This window comes from Bubalus kerabau, chromosome 3 (genome assembly GCF_029407905.1).
Source record: "Bubalus kerabau isolate K-KA32 ecotype Philippines breed swamp buffalo chromosome 3, PCC_UOA_SB_1v2, whole genome shotgun sequence".
In the NCBI taxonomy this organism is placed as follows: domain Eukaryota; kingdom Metazoa; phylum Chordata; class Mammalia; order Artiodactyla; family Bovidae; genus Bubalus; species Bubalus kerabau.
Genome location: NC_073626.1, coordinates 32785121 through 32804242, shown reverse-complemented (window position 1 = coordinate 32804242; position 19122 = coordinate 32785121). Strand labels below are relative to the sequence as shown.

At 47.8% G+C, this 19122-nt stretch overlaps 1 protein-coding gene across 1 annotated transcript in view; it reads right to left on the bottom strand.

Annotated features, from left to right (window-relative positions):
• The window catches only part of LOC129645837 (chloride intracellular channel protein 5), a 114504-nt gene extending 98147 nt beyond the window's left edge, over positions 1-16357 (bottom strand). The window contains exon 1 of the mRNA XM_055571281.1: positions 15950-16357. Within this exon, the coding sequence (XP_055427256.1) occupies positions 15950-16012 (63 nt within the window). The 5' untranslated portion in view covers positions 16013-16357. The remainder of the gene's footprint in view (positions 1-15949) is intronic.
• Positions 16358-19122: the final 2765 nt, after the last annotated feature.

Genomic DNA, 19122 nt, shown 5'->3' with positions numbered 1-19122 from the left:
CAGGGGATCTTCCTGATCCAGGGATCAAACCCAGGTCTCCCACATTGCAGGCAGACGCTTTACCATCTGAGCCACCAGGGAACCCTGTGTGTGTGTGTGTGAAGCAATAATAAAATTATGGTGCACACGCTCCTTTGTAGGAAACAGCCAGCTATGAGGAAAGGCTCTATCTAATCTGTGACTTCAAGGTAACCATGACAGTTGGATACTGTCCTCCTTGTTTGAACCCAACTGAAGGAAATCAGCACCAGCTCAGGGGACAGCCATGTCATGAGTGATAGTTGTCTTCCATCCCTGGCTTCTTTTTCTAGCTCCTTGCAGACCATCCTCCCCCATGTCACAAGCCCTTCATCCATGAGGTGCATCTGATAACTGCTCCTTTGTCCTCCTCGGCTGATGTCCAATCAAACATCAGGAGGTACTCCTTCACCCCAAAGTGTTAACCAGCCAGGCGTTCCCTCTGAGGACCCTTTATCTCCACTCTGGAATGAAAGGTGCCTCACCCTTGATAATGTAGTTCTTGGCACACACGTCAAAAAATGTTTTCTGAAGAGCATCAGGCCTTGATAAGCTCCAGTTGCCCTTTACAGGGACCTAAAGTGGGAGCAGGGCCAGAGGGATAGGCCTTGGGCTCTCTCCAGTGTGTCCTTGTTCTCCTGGTCAAGAGAAGCTCCTGGGGTCCTGATGGGGTGGAAAACGGGGGGCTTTCATCACTAGCTCCTCAGAATCTGCCCTGGCAACAGGTCTGCTGGGAGGAGATGAGGATGGCTTCTTCTCCCTTCTCCACCTCATTATCCAGACCTGAACTTAAACCCAAGCCCTCATCTGCTTGTGCCCCAAAACTCAGCTCAGTGCCTTGGAGCCCCCTTGATTCCAGCTCCCATAGCGTGCACTTGCCTTTGATTCTGGTTCTCCTGCGTGTCCAGTGGCTGCCCTGCCTACCCTTCTATCCCAGGCTTCAAGTTTGTCTGTGCCTGATGGTATCTGCCTTGTGTATCTTACTCTCTTCCAGACTCAGGGCCAGGCACCTGGTCAACCTCTCTCAACAGCTGCCACGTGGAAAAGTGTATTGTGAGCGTGTTTGACTTTAATTTTGTTACTTTTCATTACTAACATACAAGATATGGTTTTGTAGTCAGTCAGACCTGGGTCTGAATTTCAACTCCACCACTTCCCATGGGACCCCAAGTTAAGCCTTAACATTTCCAAGCCTAGGTTTCCCACTGGTAAATCAGTCACAATGTACCTACCCCAGGGCTTTGCTGCATTAGAGATACTGAAATAAATAGAGTGGTGCGCACAATGTCTGGAGCACAAGAGATGCTCAAACAATTGAGTTTATTATCAAAGCTTCCCACCATCTTGCTGCTTTTGACTATGTCACGTGTCTCAGAATGACTCAGAAAGGGCTGAGCATCTGTGAGGTTGGGCCCCCATGGAGTAAACTGCAGTGAGTAGCTCATTTCTTCCTCCTCACTTCAGACTGCTACGTGGCAATGTAACAGCCTACCCTCTCTGGGCCTCAGTTTCCTCTTATCAAAAGCACTGTCAGGCTTCTCAGAAGCTGCTGGAATCTCCTGAGGACTCAGTGGAGCCCACTGAATTCCAGGAGGAACACTGTTAACTTTCTTTTGATGTAATATTTTTCATGTTTGGAATGCCCTGGTAAATTGTCTGCAATTATTTTCATTATAGGACTCTACTGGAGCTCTATAAATGAGTCTGGTTTAGTTGCTAAGTTGTGTCTGATTCTTTGCGACCCCATAGACTGTAGCCTGCTAGGCATCTGTATCCCTGGGATTCTCCAGGCAAGAATACTGGACTGGATTGCCATTTCCTTCTCCAATAAATGAGTCTAGTTCTTAGTAATGTAAGGGCAGAGTAACTGGAATAAACATAGTTTTATCTCAAGCAAGGGGTCCTTCCTTGCAGAGATGAGTTTCAAAGCTTACCCTAGAATTCTGAGGCACTTTGGCCAATGGCCATCTATTGGCAAGGCGGGCAGAGTCTGCTTGGGTAGCCTCCCACACATATCACACAGCAGGTACTACCTCTCCTCCTGGCCTGATGAGTAACAAGCTCAGTGCACATGCTGCTCTCCTCGTCTCTCTCTGCCCCTCCTTCTGATCCTCTTCCTCCTGCCTCCTGATTTGATAAAGCAATGAGAACCATTGTGGCAGCAAGGGCTACAGTGTCCAGATATAGCCCATGCAGGGTAACACATTTTAAATAGGACCTCTGGGGACAGACCTTAAAGCAAAGAGGTCAATGGAAGGGTGGGAACTGATTGACATCAAAAGGTAGGAGTTGATTGACAGCAGAAACAGGAAGACGATTTGAGAACCAGTGGGTCTCTAGGCAGCTCTGACTTCCCTGTGTGATCACTGCCTGGTTTCTAATGTCGAAATCTGACTTGGTTTGGACTATTCATTGTGACCTATGGAGAGTTAAGGGAAGGCAAAGTCATGGGCATCCTACTCCAGCTGCCGTTAAAAAAGCATCTCTTGACTGAGCACAAGCACATTCTCTTCACACAGCTGAGAGGGTCTGGGTGCGATGAGGCAGCAGGGAGCACAAGTCCCATTGCTTCAGGATGGGTCCTAGCTCTGAGGCCTTGGACAGGGGATCAGTCTTTCTGAGCTTCACTTTCCTCATCTCTAATTTGAGAGTAATAACAGCAAGAATAGCATCCCCTTCCCCATGGGATTCAAGGAGCTAAATAAGCAATGGCTTCAGAACAGCATGGGCTTCCCTGGTGGCTCAGACAGTAAAGAATCTACCTGTATTGTGGGAGACCCGGGTTTGATGCTTGGGTCAAGAAGATCCCTAGGAGAAGGAAATGGTAGCCCACTCAAATATTCTTGCCTGGAGAATGCCATGGACACAGGAGCCTGATGGGCTACAGTCCATGGGGTCGCAAAGAGTCAGACACAACTGAGTGACCAACACTGTCACACAATCAGAACAGTGCACAGCCATGGTTATCATTATTCAGTTTCCAAGCATATTCTCTGACTTTTGAAAATGCAGAGACAACCATGTGACCAAAGAGGACTGGGGAATGAGGGTTGACTTTTCTCCATAAATCACGTCAGCTCCCCTCTGTTTCTCCCACTTTCCCCCCTTGACATCTGGCCCCCCATGAATTCCTGACATTTTCCACTTCAAGTGCATTATATTCTGGGCATGGAGATGAACAGCTGTACCAAAACAAAACAAAAACAAAACAAAACAAAACCACAAACCCATGACTGCTTAATTCCATAGGCCATGGAGCAGGTTCTAAAGTCAAGGGTCAATATTTAAGATGACTGGAATATAATGTACATTGAGGAGACCTAGGAACAGCTGGTAGACTCACTTGCCCCTCAAATTTCTCTCCATTGCCTATCCCAATCCTTCGCATTCCCACTGTTAGACTCCCTTCTCTGGATCCAGGGTGTCCATAGGGACCCTTGTTAGGTCATGGGCAGTGCTCCCATAATGGACTATGCATTGGAATCCTGGGGCGCTAGCCAGCTACAGGTGTCCAGGACCTCCACCTCTGAAGACCCTGATTCCTAAGTGTGTGCTGGAATTTGGAAGTGTCCCAAGTGAACTATGTAATCATGCAAGGCTGGGACACCCTCTTCTGGTCGAGATCACTCTAGTCTGGGGTCAGGACCTCCAGGTTTCTCCCTCAGCCCCTGCAGAAGAATGTGGAGTACAGGCCCAGAAAGTCACCTTGTCTCTCATGGGGATTAAATCTCTTCCTTTCTCCAAGGGACTGCATGAGGGAAAAATCATACACTATTCTTGTTCAGGCTCTCAGTCATGTCTGACTCTTTGTGACCCCATGGACTACAGCATGCCAGGCTTCTCTGTCCATCACTATCTCCCAGAGTTTATTCAAACTCATGTCCATTGAGTCAGTGACACTATCCAACTATCTCATCCTTTGTCACCCCCTTCTCCTCCTGCCCTCAATCTTTCCCAGCATCAGGGTCTTTTCCAATGAGTTGGCTCTTCGCATCAGATGGCCAAAGTATTGGAGCTTCAGTTTCAGCATCAGCCCTTCCAATGAATATTCAGGGTTGATTTCTTTTAGGATCGACTGGTTTGATCTCCTTACTGTTCAAGGGACTCTAAAGAGTCTTCTCCAGCACCACAGTTTAAAAGCATCAGTTCTTCAGCACTCAGCCTTCCTTATGGTCCAACTCTCACATCTGCACATGACTACTGGAAAAACCATAGCTTTGACTATATGGACCTTTGTCAGCAAAGTGATGTCTCTGCTTCTTAACACAGTCTCTAGGTTTGTCATAGCTTTTCTTCCAAGGAGCACGTGTCTTTTAGTTTCAAAGCTGCAGTCACCATCTGCAGTGATTTTGGAGCCTACGAAAAGAAAATCTGCCACTATTTCCACTTTTTCCCTATCTATCTGCTATGAAGTGATGGGACTGGATGCCATGATCTTAGTTTTTTGAATGTTGAGATTTAAGCCAGCTTTTCCACTCTCCTTTTTCACCCTCATCAAGAGGCTCTTTAGTTCCTCTTCACCTTTCTGCCATTAGAGTGGCATCATCTGCATCTCTGAGATATCAGATGAGAGACTCAAAAATGCTTCTGAAACTGCATGAACACAAAAGGAACCATTTTAGGAGAGTCTAGGAAATAAAGCCAGGAGAGGGAATGAAGGCTTGGTTGGAATATCATCAATGTCAGGTAGAAGCAGGTGAACTTGATATAGCCGGAAGAGGAGTGGATATGACAGAGTATTCCAGGAAGAGTAAGCTCAGCCTTTCAAACATGGTGGGCTTACCATGTGGCTCAGTGGTAAAGAATCCACCTGCCAATGCAGAGGGCACAGGTTCAATCCCTGGGTCAGGAAGATCCCCTGGAGAAGGAAATGGCAACCTACGACAGTATTCTTGCCTGGGAAATCCCATGGACAGAGGAGCCTGGCAGGCTTCAGTCCATGGGGTTGCAAAAGAGTCAGACATGACTTTGAGACTAAAAAGCAACAACAACAATCAACCGTGGTGGGCAGGAGGAGAGCGAGGCTGCTGATAGGGTGCCACCTTAGGGGCTGATGAGATGATGCAGCAGTAGGAAACAAGGAAATAAATAATTTCTATGGTAGAGATGGGCTTGTTGTTTGTCAAACCTACTTCACCTTTTCCTGAAAACACAGTGGATAACACTCACGCTCCAGCCCATGGAAAGTGGGTGGAAGTGATTCCGCCACTTCTAGGCAGGGACCATGCAAACGCTGTGTGTGATCCTCCATTCTTCCCTGTGATGCTCCATCGTTTCCTCTATGTTGATCCAGTGCAGAGTCCAGCAGAGGAGTTGGCAGCCTTAGGGGAGGGCAGGATCACAGACAAGAAGGAGCCAGAGGAGGGGAGGTCATTCACCAAACTCTGCACTGAGCTATTCTGTGAACAAGGTGATGGGTGCATACTGACCAATAACACAATGTCTTAAACTATGAAAGCTCTAATTTATGAAAGGAGCTCATGTTCTGATTTTATTTGATCCTTACAGAAATCCCAACAGACAGCTCGTATCTCTGCTGTACTCCTACAGTACTCCTGGGAGAAGAGGTCACATGACCTTCCCCACGTGGCATCTCTCTCTCCCCAAAGTCCTGTGGTCCAGCCCTGCCCAGAACCCTTTATCTCCACAGGAAAAATCTGAGGCATTTGTGATAAAGGATCAGAGACATATGGCTCCTTTGGTTTCCAAGGCAAAAAAACAAAGACACAGTGGATGCTAGATTTTATGATATGACTATAAAATGACAAGAACTCAAAAGTGAAAATGAATAAAAGGCAGGTGAGGTTGTCCCTCCCCCCAACCACCCACCTGCGGTGTTTCCTGGCCCTCTGCTCCCTGTCAGCTTTCGGAAGCAGAGGTGGGCAGGGAGGGGAGGGGAGCTTTGGCTGAGTCAAGAAGTCTTTATCAGTTGCCATGCCAACCTCCCAAACTGAGTTTTTAAGCAATAGTAACTGGGACATGGTTTTCACTTCCTCTGTGTTCTAGCTAATGGGTTCCCAGTTGGAGTCCATTCACTACACACACTCCCTCCTACATTTTCTGGGTTATCCCTAGTCTTATACTTGATTCTTACCTGCTTACTGCAGAATAATGATAAATAGAAGTGGAACACATCACCTTGAGCTCCATGGAGGTTGGTATGGGGTATAGGGTAACCAGTACCAAACTGTTACACACCCAAGCACAGGGAGATGAACTCCCATATCAGAATACCTCTCTGGGGCCAGCCATGCCACCTACAGAAAATTAAGTATTTCCTCTTTTAAAATACAGTTGTCCCACAAACAGGAGGTTAACACATGCAGTCTTCTGCATTTTAAATAAAAACCCAAATCACTCAGTTTGCCCCATGATCCGACTCAAACTGTCTACCCTCCCCGCATCTCTTCACAGGCTTTGCCACAGCCCAGCAGAACACTGAATTCTTCTAGACACCTCCTAACCCCTTCTTGCCTCTACAGCCATCACTGATGTGGTTTCCTCTCTCTGAGATGTCACGTTCATTTCCTCTCTGCTTTGTCATCATCTTTGCTAAATCCTCCTGTGCCTCATTTTTCCCTCTCACATGGGCATTTGCTAAAGTACAGCCTTTACCCACTTCCCCAAGCTCCCACCTTCAGGGAACCCATTCTTTCAACAGTAGGAAGGAAGCACAAGTTCAAGTCCGACCTTTATCTCATTCTTAGCTCTCATTTTCCAGCACTCCAATGGCCATGTGCCCTCCACTCTGGCCTGCTGTCATCTCAAACAGAACAGTTCTAAAACCTGAAGACTGCTCTCATTACCAAGATTGCTCTCCGCTCCATTCCTCATGGCTCTATTTCTACCCTAGATCCATCGGGTTTCTGAGTTCAAAGGAACCGTGAAGCTCAATTCATTCATCTGCACTCAATCCACTTACAACAACTTAGACAATAATGGTCAAGCCCATCACTAGCATCCATCACTCCAGACATGGAAACCAGCCTCTCCAGAGGAGAACTGACCATGGATCTAAAGCTTGGGCCTCCCTCCTGTGTTTGCACAGGCTTCTTCCAGGGCCTGTACTCATTCTGTAGCCACATCACACTTCCCCAGCATGCTCCTCCTTTTAGCCCTGGCTTGGGTTCATGATGGCCTCCCCACAAGCAACACTGGAGAAGCCTCCTCCCGGCCTCTCAAGGCTCTTCTTATTCATAACCACCTTGAGCACAGTCATAAGAGCAAAGGCAAAAAGAGCAGCAGCTCATGTGTCTTCTCACGTCTTTTTCTTAAGCCCATAAAGCACACATAACCCAAAATACTAGACTCTGAATTTATCTGATAAGAGGGCGTCAGACCAGATGACTCCACAGAGGTTTTTCCCAATCAAAAATTCTGTGATTTTGTGATCGTTGAGCCCATCTTACAGAAAAGGAAGTTTGGCCTTAAAGAAAGTCACACAACCAGCATAGTGCAGCCGGACCTAGAATCCAGATATTCTAACTTTGAACTCATTAGTCTTCCCACCACATTGTGCAAAGCAGTATAGGAACCATTCTAACAAAGCAGGGACCAAATCAAGCTTCTATTCTGGGTAGAACCCTCTGGTTACTCCACATTACTCACAAGGGGTCAAAAATCACTTAGCTGCCATTCAAAGCCCTTTCTCACCATTGTGTTTCTTTCTCTTATTTCCAATTGTGTCCTTCCATATGCCACTCTTTTTGGCCAACCTTGAATACCCCACTCCCAGGCACTCAGTGACTCCTCATCACTCTTCAGAGCACAACTCAGGGACTTCCCTGGTGGCTCAGGGGCTAAGAATCCGCCTTGCAATGCAGGGGATAGGGGGTTGATCCCTGGTCGGGGAAATAAGATCCCACATGCTGTGGAACAACTAAGCCCTCAAGCCACAACTAGAGAGTCTGTGTGCAGCAATGAAGATCCTGCATGCCATAACTAAGACCCCACACTGCTGCTGCTGCTGCTAAGTCGCCTCAGTAATGTCTGACTCTGTGCAACCCCAGAGATGGCAGCCCACCAGGCTCCCCGGTCCCTGGGATTCTCCAGGCAAGAACACTGGAGTGGGTTGCCATTTCCTTCTCCAGTGCCTGAAAGTGAAAGTGAAGTCACTCAGTCGTGTCCGACTCCTAGCGACCCCAAGGACTGCAGCCTATTAGGCTCCTCCGTCCATGGCATTTTCCAGGCAAGAGTACTGGAGTGGGGTGTCATTGCCTTCTCCGAGACCCCAAGCAGTCACATAAGTAAATAAATGTATATATGTATGTATATTTTTTAGAAAGTTCAACTCAGGTCCTACCTCCCCAAGACTAGACCTGGAGACCTCATTTGAGCCACATGCATCCCTCATTTCATTGCCTACCAAGCATGTGGCATGATGTTGACATTTTTACTCCTCAGCTTCTAGTTCACGGGCTGCTAAGACGCCATCATCTCTGATCTCCTCTCCCAGCTTTCAGCTGTCACAGAGCCTGGCAGGTGACAGGTGGCTCCACAAACATGTTTGTTAATTGGTTAATTGATTGATGGATTGTTTTCAATCTCTTAACTCCCCACATTCTTTATCTTACTAATATTTCCTTCACACCCAGCTTTTTAAATGACTTGTCACTCCTATATCATAAAAAAAAAAATTACAGAGGAAGAGAAGCAAGTTTAAAAGAGAGGTCAAAAGCATTCCTTTCCTCCTTTTCTGGTTTATTTAGGGTCAATCCTGGATGACTCATATGAATAAGCATATTTGCCTCAACTGCCTCCATCCCAAGAAATGCATACTTGCAGTGGGGAGTCAACTTTCTCTTGCCCTTTGGATCCTCCCCCAGGTAGGTTCAACCCTATTTACCCACAAGCTGGGCCAGCTGTTCTCAATCTTTGATGAATCCGAGGATCGCCGGCGGGAGATGTCTGGGATTCACCCCAACCTCTTGAATCTGAATCCCTAGGGACAGGTATGGGCAAACCTGTATGAAGAAGCTTTGCAGTGACTTGTTTTGTGCCCCAAAGGCTGAGTGCCAGTGGCCTAGCCATTGTTCACCACGAGCAGTGCAAGAAATATAACTCAAAGAACCTCTCTGTGCTAACAGAGCCAGAGGGGACCTCTTTCCAGAAGTTAATAACTCCATTGCTTTTTACCAGAAAGAGTTCATTTTAGTTCTGACAGCAGATTATCTATCTTATTTACCCTTAAGTATTTCACATCTCAGATCTAAGACATTCCTTGAATAAATACATGAATTTCCAAAGTAGGTTGTCACTCAGGGAGCTGGCAGACACTTCCCCGGTAGTTGGAGCTGACCCCTCAGAATGCCAGCAGGGTCAGATCTAAGATGCCCTGGGTGGAGACTCACCTTCAGGAAACCCATGATTAACCACTTTGCATCTTCATAAAAAAGACACCTGGGGATGGCTCCTGGGTAATAGTTTTTAAAGGTACCAGATATTGAGAGTCTATTATGTTTTCCCAATAGTCTAGATAGGTAATATGTATACGTGTGTATGTGTTTTCTAGGACAGCAGCCATGGCTAGGCAGAGCGGCAAATGGGAACACCGCATAGAGGTTTCAGAGGTCCTCTTGGAACTAAAGGACCTGAAACTCCAGAAGCTTCTTTCCTACTGAAGGGTCAAAATTGTAGCACCTGCAGATGAGCCTGGGAGGCTCCACCTGGAACCCAGTGACAAGAAGGGGGTGAAACTCCGGAAGTAACACCCCCATGGAGCTGAAAAGGGAGGGGCCAGGGCAGCACTCCCAGTGATTTGATGCATCCTAGTCCAGCCCCTAGAGCAGCTACCAGAGTGGGAGCAGCTACCAGAGGAATCAACACCCCTTGAGCTGGAAGAATCTGACCATTGGTCAGTGATCTACACTCTCCTGGGGTTACATTCCTCCAGACAGTGGTTGGTGTGGGCCTCCAGCTCTTGGAGCAGCAGCCCCATCAGAGGCGATCAGATCCAGAGACCACTGTGCTCCGGCTCCCATCACTCTGTGTCTCTGCACCAGCGACTTCTGGGACACGTTAAGGAAGGAACGTGCGAGGGCTTGGCTTCTCACTTTTTGGGCTATCCTAGGCCTGCCGAGGAGGCTTTACCCAGATTCTACACATCTCATTCAATGCTCACAGCAACCCCAGGAAACAGATATTGCCATTATCAGCATTGCACAGGCAAGACAACTGTGGCCCAGAGACGTCAGGCAGCCTGTCCTAGCTCACACAGCAGGTGACCTTCAGGGGCACCGGAAACTGCATTCTTCTACTGCATCTTCCATCACCACTACCATGGGCTCAGCATCTGAATTTCAAAAGAAACCAAGAATTAAAAGCTTCTGACTTCTCTGAACCCATGGGCTCTTTTCCCTGGGTGGAGAAAGCTACCAAACACTCCAGAGAGACAGCTCAGGTAAGCAGGGAGGCAGGGACTGACGCCACTGGCCGTGGGCTTTAACATCTTCAGACCCCCAGTCCTCACTGTCATCACCTGCCAGGGTACCTGAGACTTGTATGAGTCAACCTTTGACATCGGCACTCCCAGGGATGTGTTACCAGGTAAGGATGCGCTGCTGACACAGCAGGGCAGATGGATTTGCGTGATGCATTACTGACCAAAGAGCAAAACCAGGAGAAAACAGTGGCATAATGTGATAAAAGCAACTTCAAAACCTGATAAACCCATGACTGGCCGGGTGACCAGGCAGCCAGTGGGCACCTCGGGTCTGAGAGGTAACACAACAAAATTTGATCCCGTCTGTTCTGGAAGTCAGATGACCACGCCACGGGTCGCCATGGCTTGACTTGTGCTCTGCACCAGTGTCAGAGCCTTCTGGATCACTCCATAAATGAAATGACTCGTCATTTCCATCAGACAATCAGCAGGCCTCCGTTCTGTTTCCCCCGGGGGCTGAATTGATCATTATTTACTAGACCGACCCCACACACAGACTGTTCTGGAGTCCTGCAGATAAGGGCTTTATGGTCCGTCAGCATCTGTTCACTGCAGCACTGTTGGCTGTGAGCTTTCTATCAACAGCACTCCTGATGAGAATGATCAGGATGACCTGAGGCTGTTAGACATTCTAGACATTCATCCACACTAGCAAAGCCACCGAGCTCAGTAGTGGCAAAGCTGCCTGCCAAGAGACCTGCCTCTGATCAGGACTCAGTGGCTCTGCACGAGAGCTCCACTCCAGAGTTGCCTAGGGGTGGGGGTAAAAGCATCGCTTCTGGGTTCCACCTACAGAAATTGTGATGTAACCGACCAGGGAGCATCCTGACATCAGAAGTTTTAAAAATCTCCCCCAAATTATTTGATTCTGTAGCCAAATTTGAGAACCACTGGTTTCTGTTGAAACTCAAGAGATATTTGTTTCAAGGTGGGTGGCTTTGGTGACTTTCTACCTCTGGGGTCTAGGGCGGGGACTGAAGGTGGAGGTGTCGATTACGGAAGGAGGAATGAATGCCTTGATCTAACTACACAGCACATCCTGTGTTTGTCTTCCCAAATCACTTTCTGTTTTGCTTTTATTTCCTTGTTCTTTTTTCTTTCAATAAACCACGCTCACTGCCTCTATCAACTCTAACCTGTTGTCCTCCCTTTGTGATCAAAGTCCCAGCTGTGTATGATCTCATTTATTCTCAAAATAGCCCTGCAAGTGAGGAAGCAGCCAGGCCATTGTTCCCTAAGGCAAATCAGGGACCTGCAGATCAAGAAAGGTTCTATCTGCCACGGGACTCATATCCTTATCGAAGTCAATGTGTTCTCAGCAATTTTCAACTTACACAATGTTTTCCTCTATTTGTTCCCGTGGCATCCTCGCAGCCAGTCTGTGGTGACAGTATTTTCATAACCAGGGTGACCACACGTTCTCATCAACCCCAGGTGCCACCTGCTGTCCCAGCCTCACTACTGGAAGTACCTCCTTTCTCTCTCAGGAGTTTGGACAATAAAAGATAAGGGCACTTTATTTATAATCACCCGCTTGTTTTAAGAGGGGGGATGCTGAGATTCACAGAAGTTATGGAACTTGTTCAGAGTCACTTGGCCAATAAGAGGCAGAGACAAGATTTGAACCCATTTCTCTGTCCCCTCTGCCCCATTCACATTTGTTGGGAAATGAGAATGAGAGCTGACAGACTCAAACCTTTCTTATTATAGATGAAGAAATTAAAAACGTTCTGTCAATGATCTCTTAAACATCCCCATGAGATGGCTTCCCTGGTGGTCGGTCCAGTGACCGGGAATCCGCCTTGCAGTACAGGGGACACCAGTTCAATCCCTGGTCCAGGAGGATCCCATATGCTCACATGCCTCAGAGCAGCTAGATCCACGCACCACAACTACTGAGCCTGTGCTCTAGAGCCTGGGAACCACAACTTCTGAGCCCACGTGCTGCAACTACTGGAGCCTGTGCTCTGCAACTAGAGAAACCACTGCAATGAGAAGCCCTCGCGTGGCAAGGAAGAGTGGCCTCCACTCCCGAAGCTAGAGAAAGCCCTCGTGCAGCAACAAAGACACACCAAAGCCAGAAAAAAAAATACTTTTTAATTAAATAAATAAATCTTAAAAAAAAAAAATCTCCGTTAGAATGTTCCCTGGAAGGGAAAGACTTGGAGTACAGAGCAGGGATGGGTGGGAGCCTTGATAGCGTTCCATGACCATATTAGAATGGACTGGAAAGGGAAACGGCAACCCACTCCAGTATTCTTGCCTGGAAAATCCCATGGATGGAGATCTACAAAATCCCTGGTGGGCTACAGTCACAAAGAGTTGGACATGACTGAGTGACTAACACATTGGAATGAATTCGTAAGTTGCCAGTAACTGTCATCTTAGAAACACTTGAAAGGCTGACTTGGCAAAAGAAGGTACAAGGCCTGACATATGGGTATTTGAGCAAGAGTAAAGAATTTAGAGTCTAAACTGCTAGTTGAGGGCTGGATCTGAATGTTATTTACTGCTCTCTACTTCTGAACATTTCACGGACGCTCTTTGAGCACCTGAGTTTTTCAACCATAAAATGGGGTGAACCATCATCCTTAGTTCCCGAGGTTGTTACAGGGAGAGCAAACTGCAGTTGGCAAAGTGCTCTCTAGCATCATGTCTCAAGAGGTCCCTGGGAGCCACATGTCATTTGTTTTCATCACTTTTTACCTGTGAACCAAGGCTCATGGATCAACGAAGCCGGGGATCCAATGAGATAAGGTATTTGAATGTGCTTCCTAAGTCCTAAAATGCCACCGTTTAGTATTATTAATAAGCAGCAGCAGTGGTAACAGATAATGATCACCAATCCGTGTGGCATAAAATCTATTGTATGTCCTTGAAACTCTCACAATAATGAAGGTTTTAAGTGACACACAGAAGGCTTTCCTGGTGGCTCAGTCGGTAAAGAGTCTGCCCGCAATGTGGGTGACCTGGGTTTGATCCCTGGGTTGGGAAGATCCCCTGGAGAAAGAAATGACAACCCACTCCAGAATTCTTGCCTGGAGAATTACATGGACAGAGGAGACTGGCAGGCTAGAGTCCATGGGGTCATAAAGAGTCAGACACAGGTGAGTTACTAACTTTCGCTTTCACTTTTCCCAGGAGACAGGCCAGGTTTGGAGGTGGGTGGGTCTCTTCGAGCGAGTGTTGAAGATGACCACATCACAATACTTACTGGATGAGGAGAGCCTCCCTGGAAGGTTTCCTAGAAACCAACCTCTCTGGGCCTGCAGAAATCACCTCGGATACCTGAGACCTTCCACAAGGCCTTTCTTCTGATGGGAATCCTACAGCTATGAGACATGATAAACCATGGAAATACCTGATTCTATAAATCAGGACATGGCTGGCTGCCTGGGCAGTGTCTTTATTTCACAATTATTTTTAGCCTTTACTTGCCCTTGTAAATGGTCACTACTAACCAGAAGCTCAAAAAGGGGGTGGGGGGATCAAAAGAGCTTTCCTATCTGATTTTTTGTTCCCCATCAACTTGGTTTCTGTGCTGACCAAGAAGGCCTGCCTGGCTCTCATGGATTGCTTTCCTTTAGGAAGAAAAAAAAATGACAACACAGGTACTTTAGAATTCTTGTGGGCACTGGGGGCTGCTAAGTGAGCTTTTTATACAAATGGAGAAAACCTCCAAGTTGCCAACCTGAAACTCAGAAGGTGCGGGTAGAATGGGCTTCTCACTTAGGAGCAGGGCAAAGGGCTCTTTTGGTTCTAAAAGAGTCAATTTGTGTTTCAAATAGCTTTCAGGAACTTGACACTGTGAAACTACCTGCTCCCAGGGAATCTGAGAAAGTCCTAGAATAGCTTTCTTCAAGAAGAACAGCAAGACTCCTTGCTCTGTGAAAGCTCTCCGTATTCGCTCCCTAGACTGCAGGCCTGGATGCCGGGGGTCAGGGCAGCCCTGGCCAGTTCTGAGTCCAACACTGCTCAGCCTGGGAGGACATGACCTCTTTTATTACCTGGGTCTGCCAGAGAGCCTGAAAATCCTTCCCAGAGGGGTCCCAGAAACTAAATGAGGGTGACGGTGACGGAAGCCACATTTGGGGGAAGAGAAATAGGTCCAGGAAAGTTGTCTCACTAAAAACCAAATGTAATCTCTATGCATAATTTTGCAAAATAACCCCCTAAATGTAAAGCCCAGCCGAATTTTTAACAAAACTTTGTGGGAGGCTGGGCCAACTGAGAGTACTTTTCAAGTGTAAGATAAGTCACAGCTCGTTTATTATTTTTTAATAAAATAAATAAAAATTACCGAAGACCAAAAGGCTGCTATCAGTGTCAGATAGATCTTACACTTCCTGCGAAAATCTATTTGTGTATTTAGTTTGTAGATAAGGATCCTCTGACCAAAACAAATTTAAAAGGCATGTATATTTCCATACATTTCCCCACGTATAAAGGGAAATATACAAGTCTTTTAAATTCAGCCAGAACAGGCACCAAGTTCTCTTCCCTTCTCAGTTACCTGTATATTTCTAGGGAAACTGCATTCTAAGATGTTTGGCGGGGGTTTTTTTGTTTTTTTTTTTCCCCCTTTTGTGAAAGTTCTCAGCGCTCAGGCAGCCTGCCGGCGGCTGCCCCTCCCCCAAGTCCTGGCGACTCCGCACCGCCCTGGAGACAACTCTCCTGCGCTCAGGTTTCTCTGCTTCTGGAGGACCTATCAAATGTTTCTTTCTTATTACACTGGAGGACCGGGAAACGGTGCATCAGCCTTCATCCTTCCTCCTCCAGGTTGCCAAGGAAGTGTAGCAGCTTTTGACTTTAGACTGTTTCGGCACGGGGAGCGAGGGGACTTAACGAATTCCCCCCGCCCCGTGTCCCCTCCTCCAAGTCTGCCTCAGGTCACCCTTTGCATTTCCTGATACAACCCCGCGGAAACACGATTATGACACTAATAATAATGTGGGCGAGTGGAGTGTTTGCTTTCCGCCTTGCAGATCACAGAACAAGAACACATCTTTGTTCCCTTTTGCTTTTCTTTTAATAGAGCAAAAGAGAGAACGGAGGTTTTTAGAAATGTTATTTCTACTTTGCCAAAGATCATATTATTAGTAATGCTTTCTTTTCTCCCACTTCCTTCCCTCCGCCTTTTTAGAAGAAGGCTTCATGGGTCCAGCCAGGTTCCTGCCCTCACCCTGCACCCGAAGATGCCCTTCAGGACAAACCAAAATCGCGCCTAGGCAGGGTGACCGCCGGTCCTGCGGCAGGTTTGACAAACTCTCGGAGAAGACAGTCACCTGCCAGAATGCACCTGACTCCATCCCGCCCGGGAGCCCCGAAGCGAGGCTTGGGTTTGCAGAAAGGCCACCCCAGGGACCGCCAGGGCGAGGCTGCGCTCCCTGGGGATGGTCCGGCGTCCCAGAGCGCTCGGCGCCGGGGCACGTGAGCCGCGACCCCGGCTGGAGGCGCAGCAGGTGCGGCGGCGCTGGGACGCCGACCTACCTTCACGAAGAGCTCGATCTCGGGGTCCCGGTCGTCCCCGTTAGCCGTCGCCGCGTCCGTCATGCCGTCGGCGCCCGGGGCCAGCGTCCCGGGCCGGGGAGGCGCCACCTCTGCGGCGCCCGGGCCAGCGCTCCTGCTGCTGCTGCTGCTGCCGCCCGGGGGGCGGGGGGGGGGGGGCCCTACGGAGGGCGTTTATTTATCTAGTTTCTTTAATCTATTTCCCCAGCCGGTGACAGCGGTGCCTGAGGGATCGGTGTTCCGGGCGATCGCACGGAAAGAGAGAAGCCAGGAGAGGGCAGAGGACGAGGCAGAAAAGGTGGGCTCGGGGATGGGCGGCAGGTCCCGGGAGCAACAAGTGCCGCGCGCTGGGAGGTGTCACAGGATCCGCTCGGGGCGGCGATCCTCGGCCGCCGCCCGCGCCCAAAATAGCCGGCGCCGCGGGGCGGGGTCAACCCGGCGGGCGGGAGGGGCTCCGGGCGAGCACGGCCCCCGCCCCTCATCCCAGGCCCCGAGGGGCGCGCCGCGGACCAGCGCCGCTACACCGCCGCTGGGATAGGAGGATGTTCTGGCAAAGATAAAGGGGGAGAAAGTGTGAGAGGAGGAGGGGCGGTGGGGCGGGGGGATGAGAGAGAAAAAGACATGGCTTTAAGCCTTACGTTTCATTTAACGAAGCATCAGCTCCTCCAAGTTAACTCTCCTACCAGCCCTTTCCACTAGGAAACCCCCTTCCTGCCTTAGGGATGCTCAGAGTGGGGAGGAGCTATGGGGAGCTGGAAAGAGAACTGAAGGACCCTGAAAACTGCATTTGCCATCCTCGTGCGGAATAGGTTAGAGTAGGGCTGGGAGAGGAGGAGGCAGGGAAGGGCAGGGTGCTGTGTAAGGTAGAGAGGTGAGCCTGCCAGGTCAGGATCCGTGTCCTTTAACCGCTGGGCTGTTTTGCTTTCCCCTTCTTTCGTTTTGTTTTTTCTTTGGCTTTCTCCTCTTTTTTTTTTTTTTTTTTTTCTTTGTTTTCTATTTTTATTTTATTTTTCTTCTTCTTTTTTTTAATGACATAGAATACGCATATGGGCTTCCCTTGTGGCTCAGCTGGTAAAGAATCCGCCTGCAATACAGGAGACCTGGGTTCGATCCCCGGGTTGGGAAGATCCCTGAAGAAGGGAAAGGCTACCCACTCCAGTATTCTGGCCTGGAGAATGCCATGGACTATACAGTCCATATACTTTGGCCACCTGATGCGAAGAACTGACTCAATGGAAAAGACCCTGATGCTGGGAGAGATTGAAGGCAGGAGAAGGGGATGACAGAGGATGAGATGGTTGGATGGCATCACCAACTCGATGGGCATGAGTTTGAGTAAACTCTGGGAGTGGGTGATGGACAGGGAAGCCTGGAGGGCTGCAGTCCATGGGGTCACAGAGTCCGACACGACTGAGCGACTGAACTGAACTGAATACGCCTATGGAAAAATACGCATAAGTGGACAGTTCAATATATTTTCACAGTCTGAACTCATCCATGACACCAACACCAGAGAAGGAGGTAAGATGCTCTCCTCTCTAGCTCTCCTCCCTCTCACGGCTGTCACCCACCTGGGGTTAACTTATTATCCCGACTTGTAATAACAGCACAGGTTAGTTTTGCGTGGAATCTTACAATAAGCATAGTATATACTCCTTGGTGTCTGGCTTCCTTTGTGTTCACCACTGCATTGGTGAGATTTATCCATCCTGCAGTGTGTAGTTGGAAACCACCCATTTTTGGTGCCATAAGTTATTTATCCATTCTCCTTCTGATGGATATTTGCATAGCTTTTAGTTAATGACTTCCATGGGGCTGCTATGAACATTCTATGAAACATCCTTTCACAATACGTGGACACTTTTTGTTGGCTGTATACTCAGGAATGGGATTGCTTGTTGCTAAAGCATTAGAATGTTCTTCTCGAGTAAGCACTGCCAGCGGGTTTTCCAATGCGGCTGTACCAATTTACATTCCCATCCTCCATTTCTTTTAAAAACAGGTGCTAAGTCTTTTGTATCTGGAATCTGGTCAACTTCTGTTTGTGTTCTTTGCCTTCTCTAGCTGATCCTGTCTGTGCTCTGTCCTGCCTGACTTATAAATACATATTTGTTCCATGACTTTCTAAGAAAAAAAATAATCACTTAATAAAAATAAGTAACAGTACGTATTAGGTACCAGGCAAAAAATGCTAAACACTCTACATGTCTTAACTTATTTCATCTTTATAGATAGTGTTATTGTCCCAATTTTACAAGTGGGGAAACTGAGGCATATTTATTAATATTTAAGTAATTTGCCCCTATTCATTCAATTAGGAAATGATGGAATCAGGATTTGAACCCAGACAGACTAAGCCTATGCTCTCAACTGCTCTCATCGCCTCTCTCAAACGTGTGTGTGCATGCTGGTAAGGCATTTTGGGAAAAAAAGGCACTGTGCTGGTCTTAATGGAGATTAAAATCTATTTCAGGAGAATATGCCCATGTAAAGAAAAACTCAGACTGCCCTACGAATTGGGTAGGTGAAAGGGCTATGTAAATCAGCTTGCCGAGAGATTATTCATCATCGTTGGAGTGGCCAGAAAGAGAGATCTCATAGAGCAGAAGCAACTTCCTGAATGGCAGGCATCTGATCGGCAGAGAAGATGGCAAGGTGTCCTGACCACCGTTTATGACAGGTTGCTTCCCCATAAACTCCAAGTGCAAATGTCTCCTGCTCACCCAAGGAAACAGTCACCAAGCCCAACTTGCAACCCTCATGGTCCCCTACAGCTTAATCAAGGTGAGGCTTATTTGCTCGCCTCCTCGGTTTCAGGCTTACATCACCAAAGCCCTTAGCTGTCACCTTCACAGCTGTACATTCCAAGCCAGTGACTGCATACTCTGGGAAAGACAAGGTTACAGAGGGAGACTGCTACCTTCACTGCATGCCGCACAGACTCATCACTTTCCTACTGTGGACAATATTTGCAATAGTAATTGACAGAGGTAAATGAAATCTTATGCTAAAGTGCCTTTGAGGGCTTTTATTTTTTTCCCCTGAATGAAGATGCTTTACACATGTGGTTATTTTCTTGGCTATGAGCTTAACAATATGTGGTATGACCTCTATTTTCCCCTAATCCCAAACCTAGCAGAGTTAGCTTTTTTTAA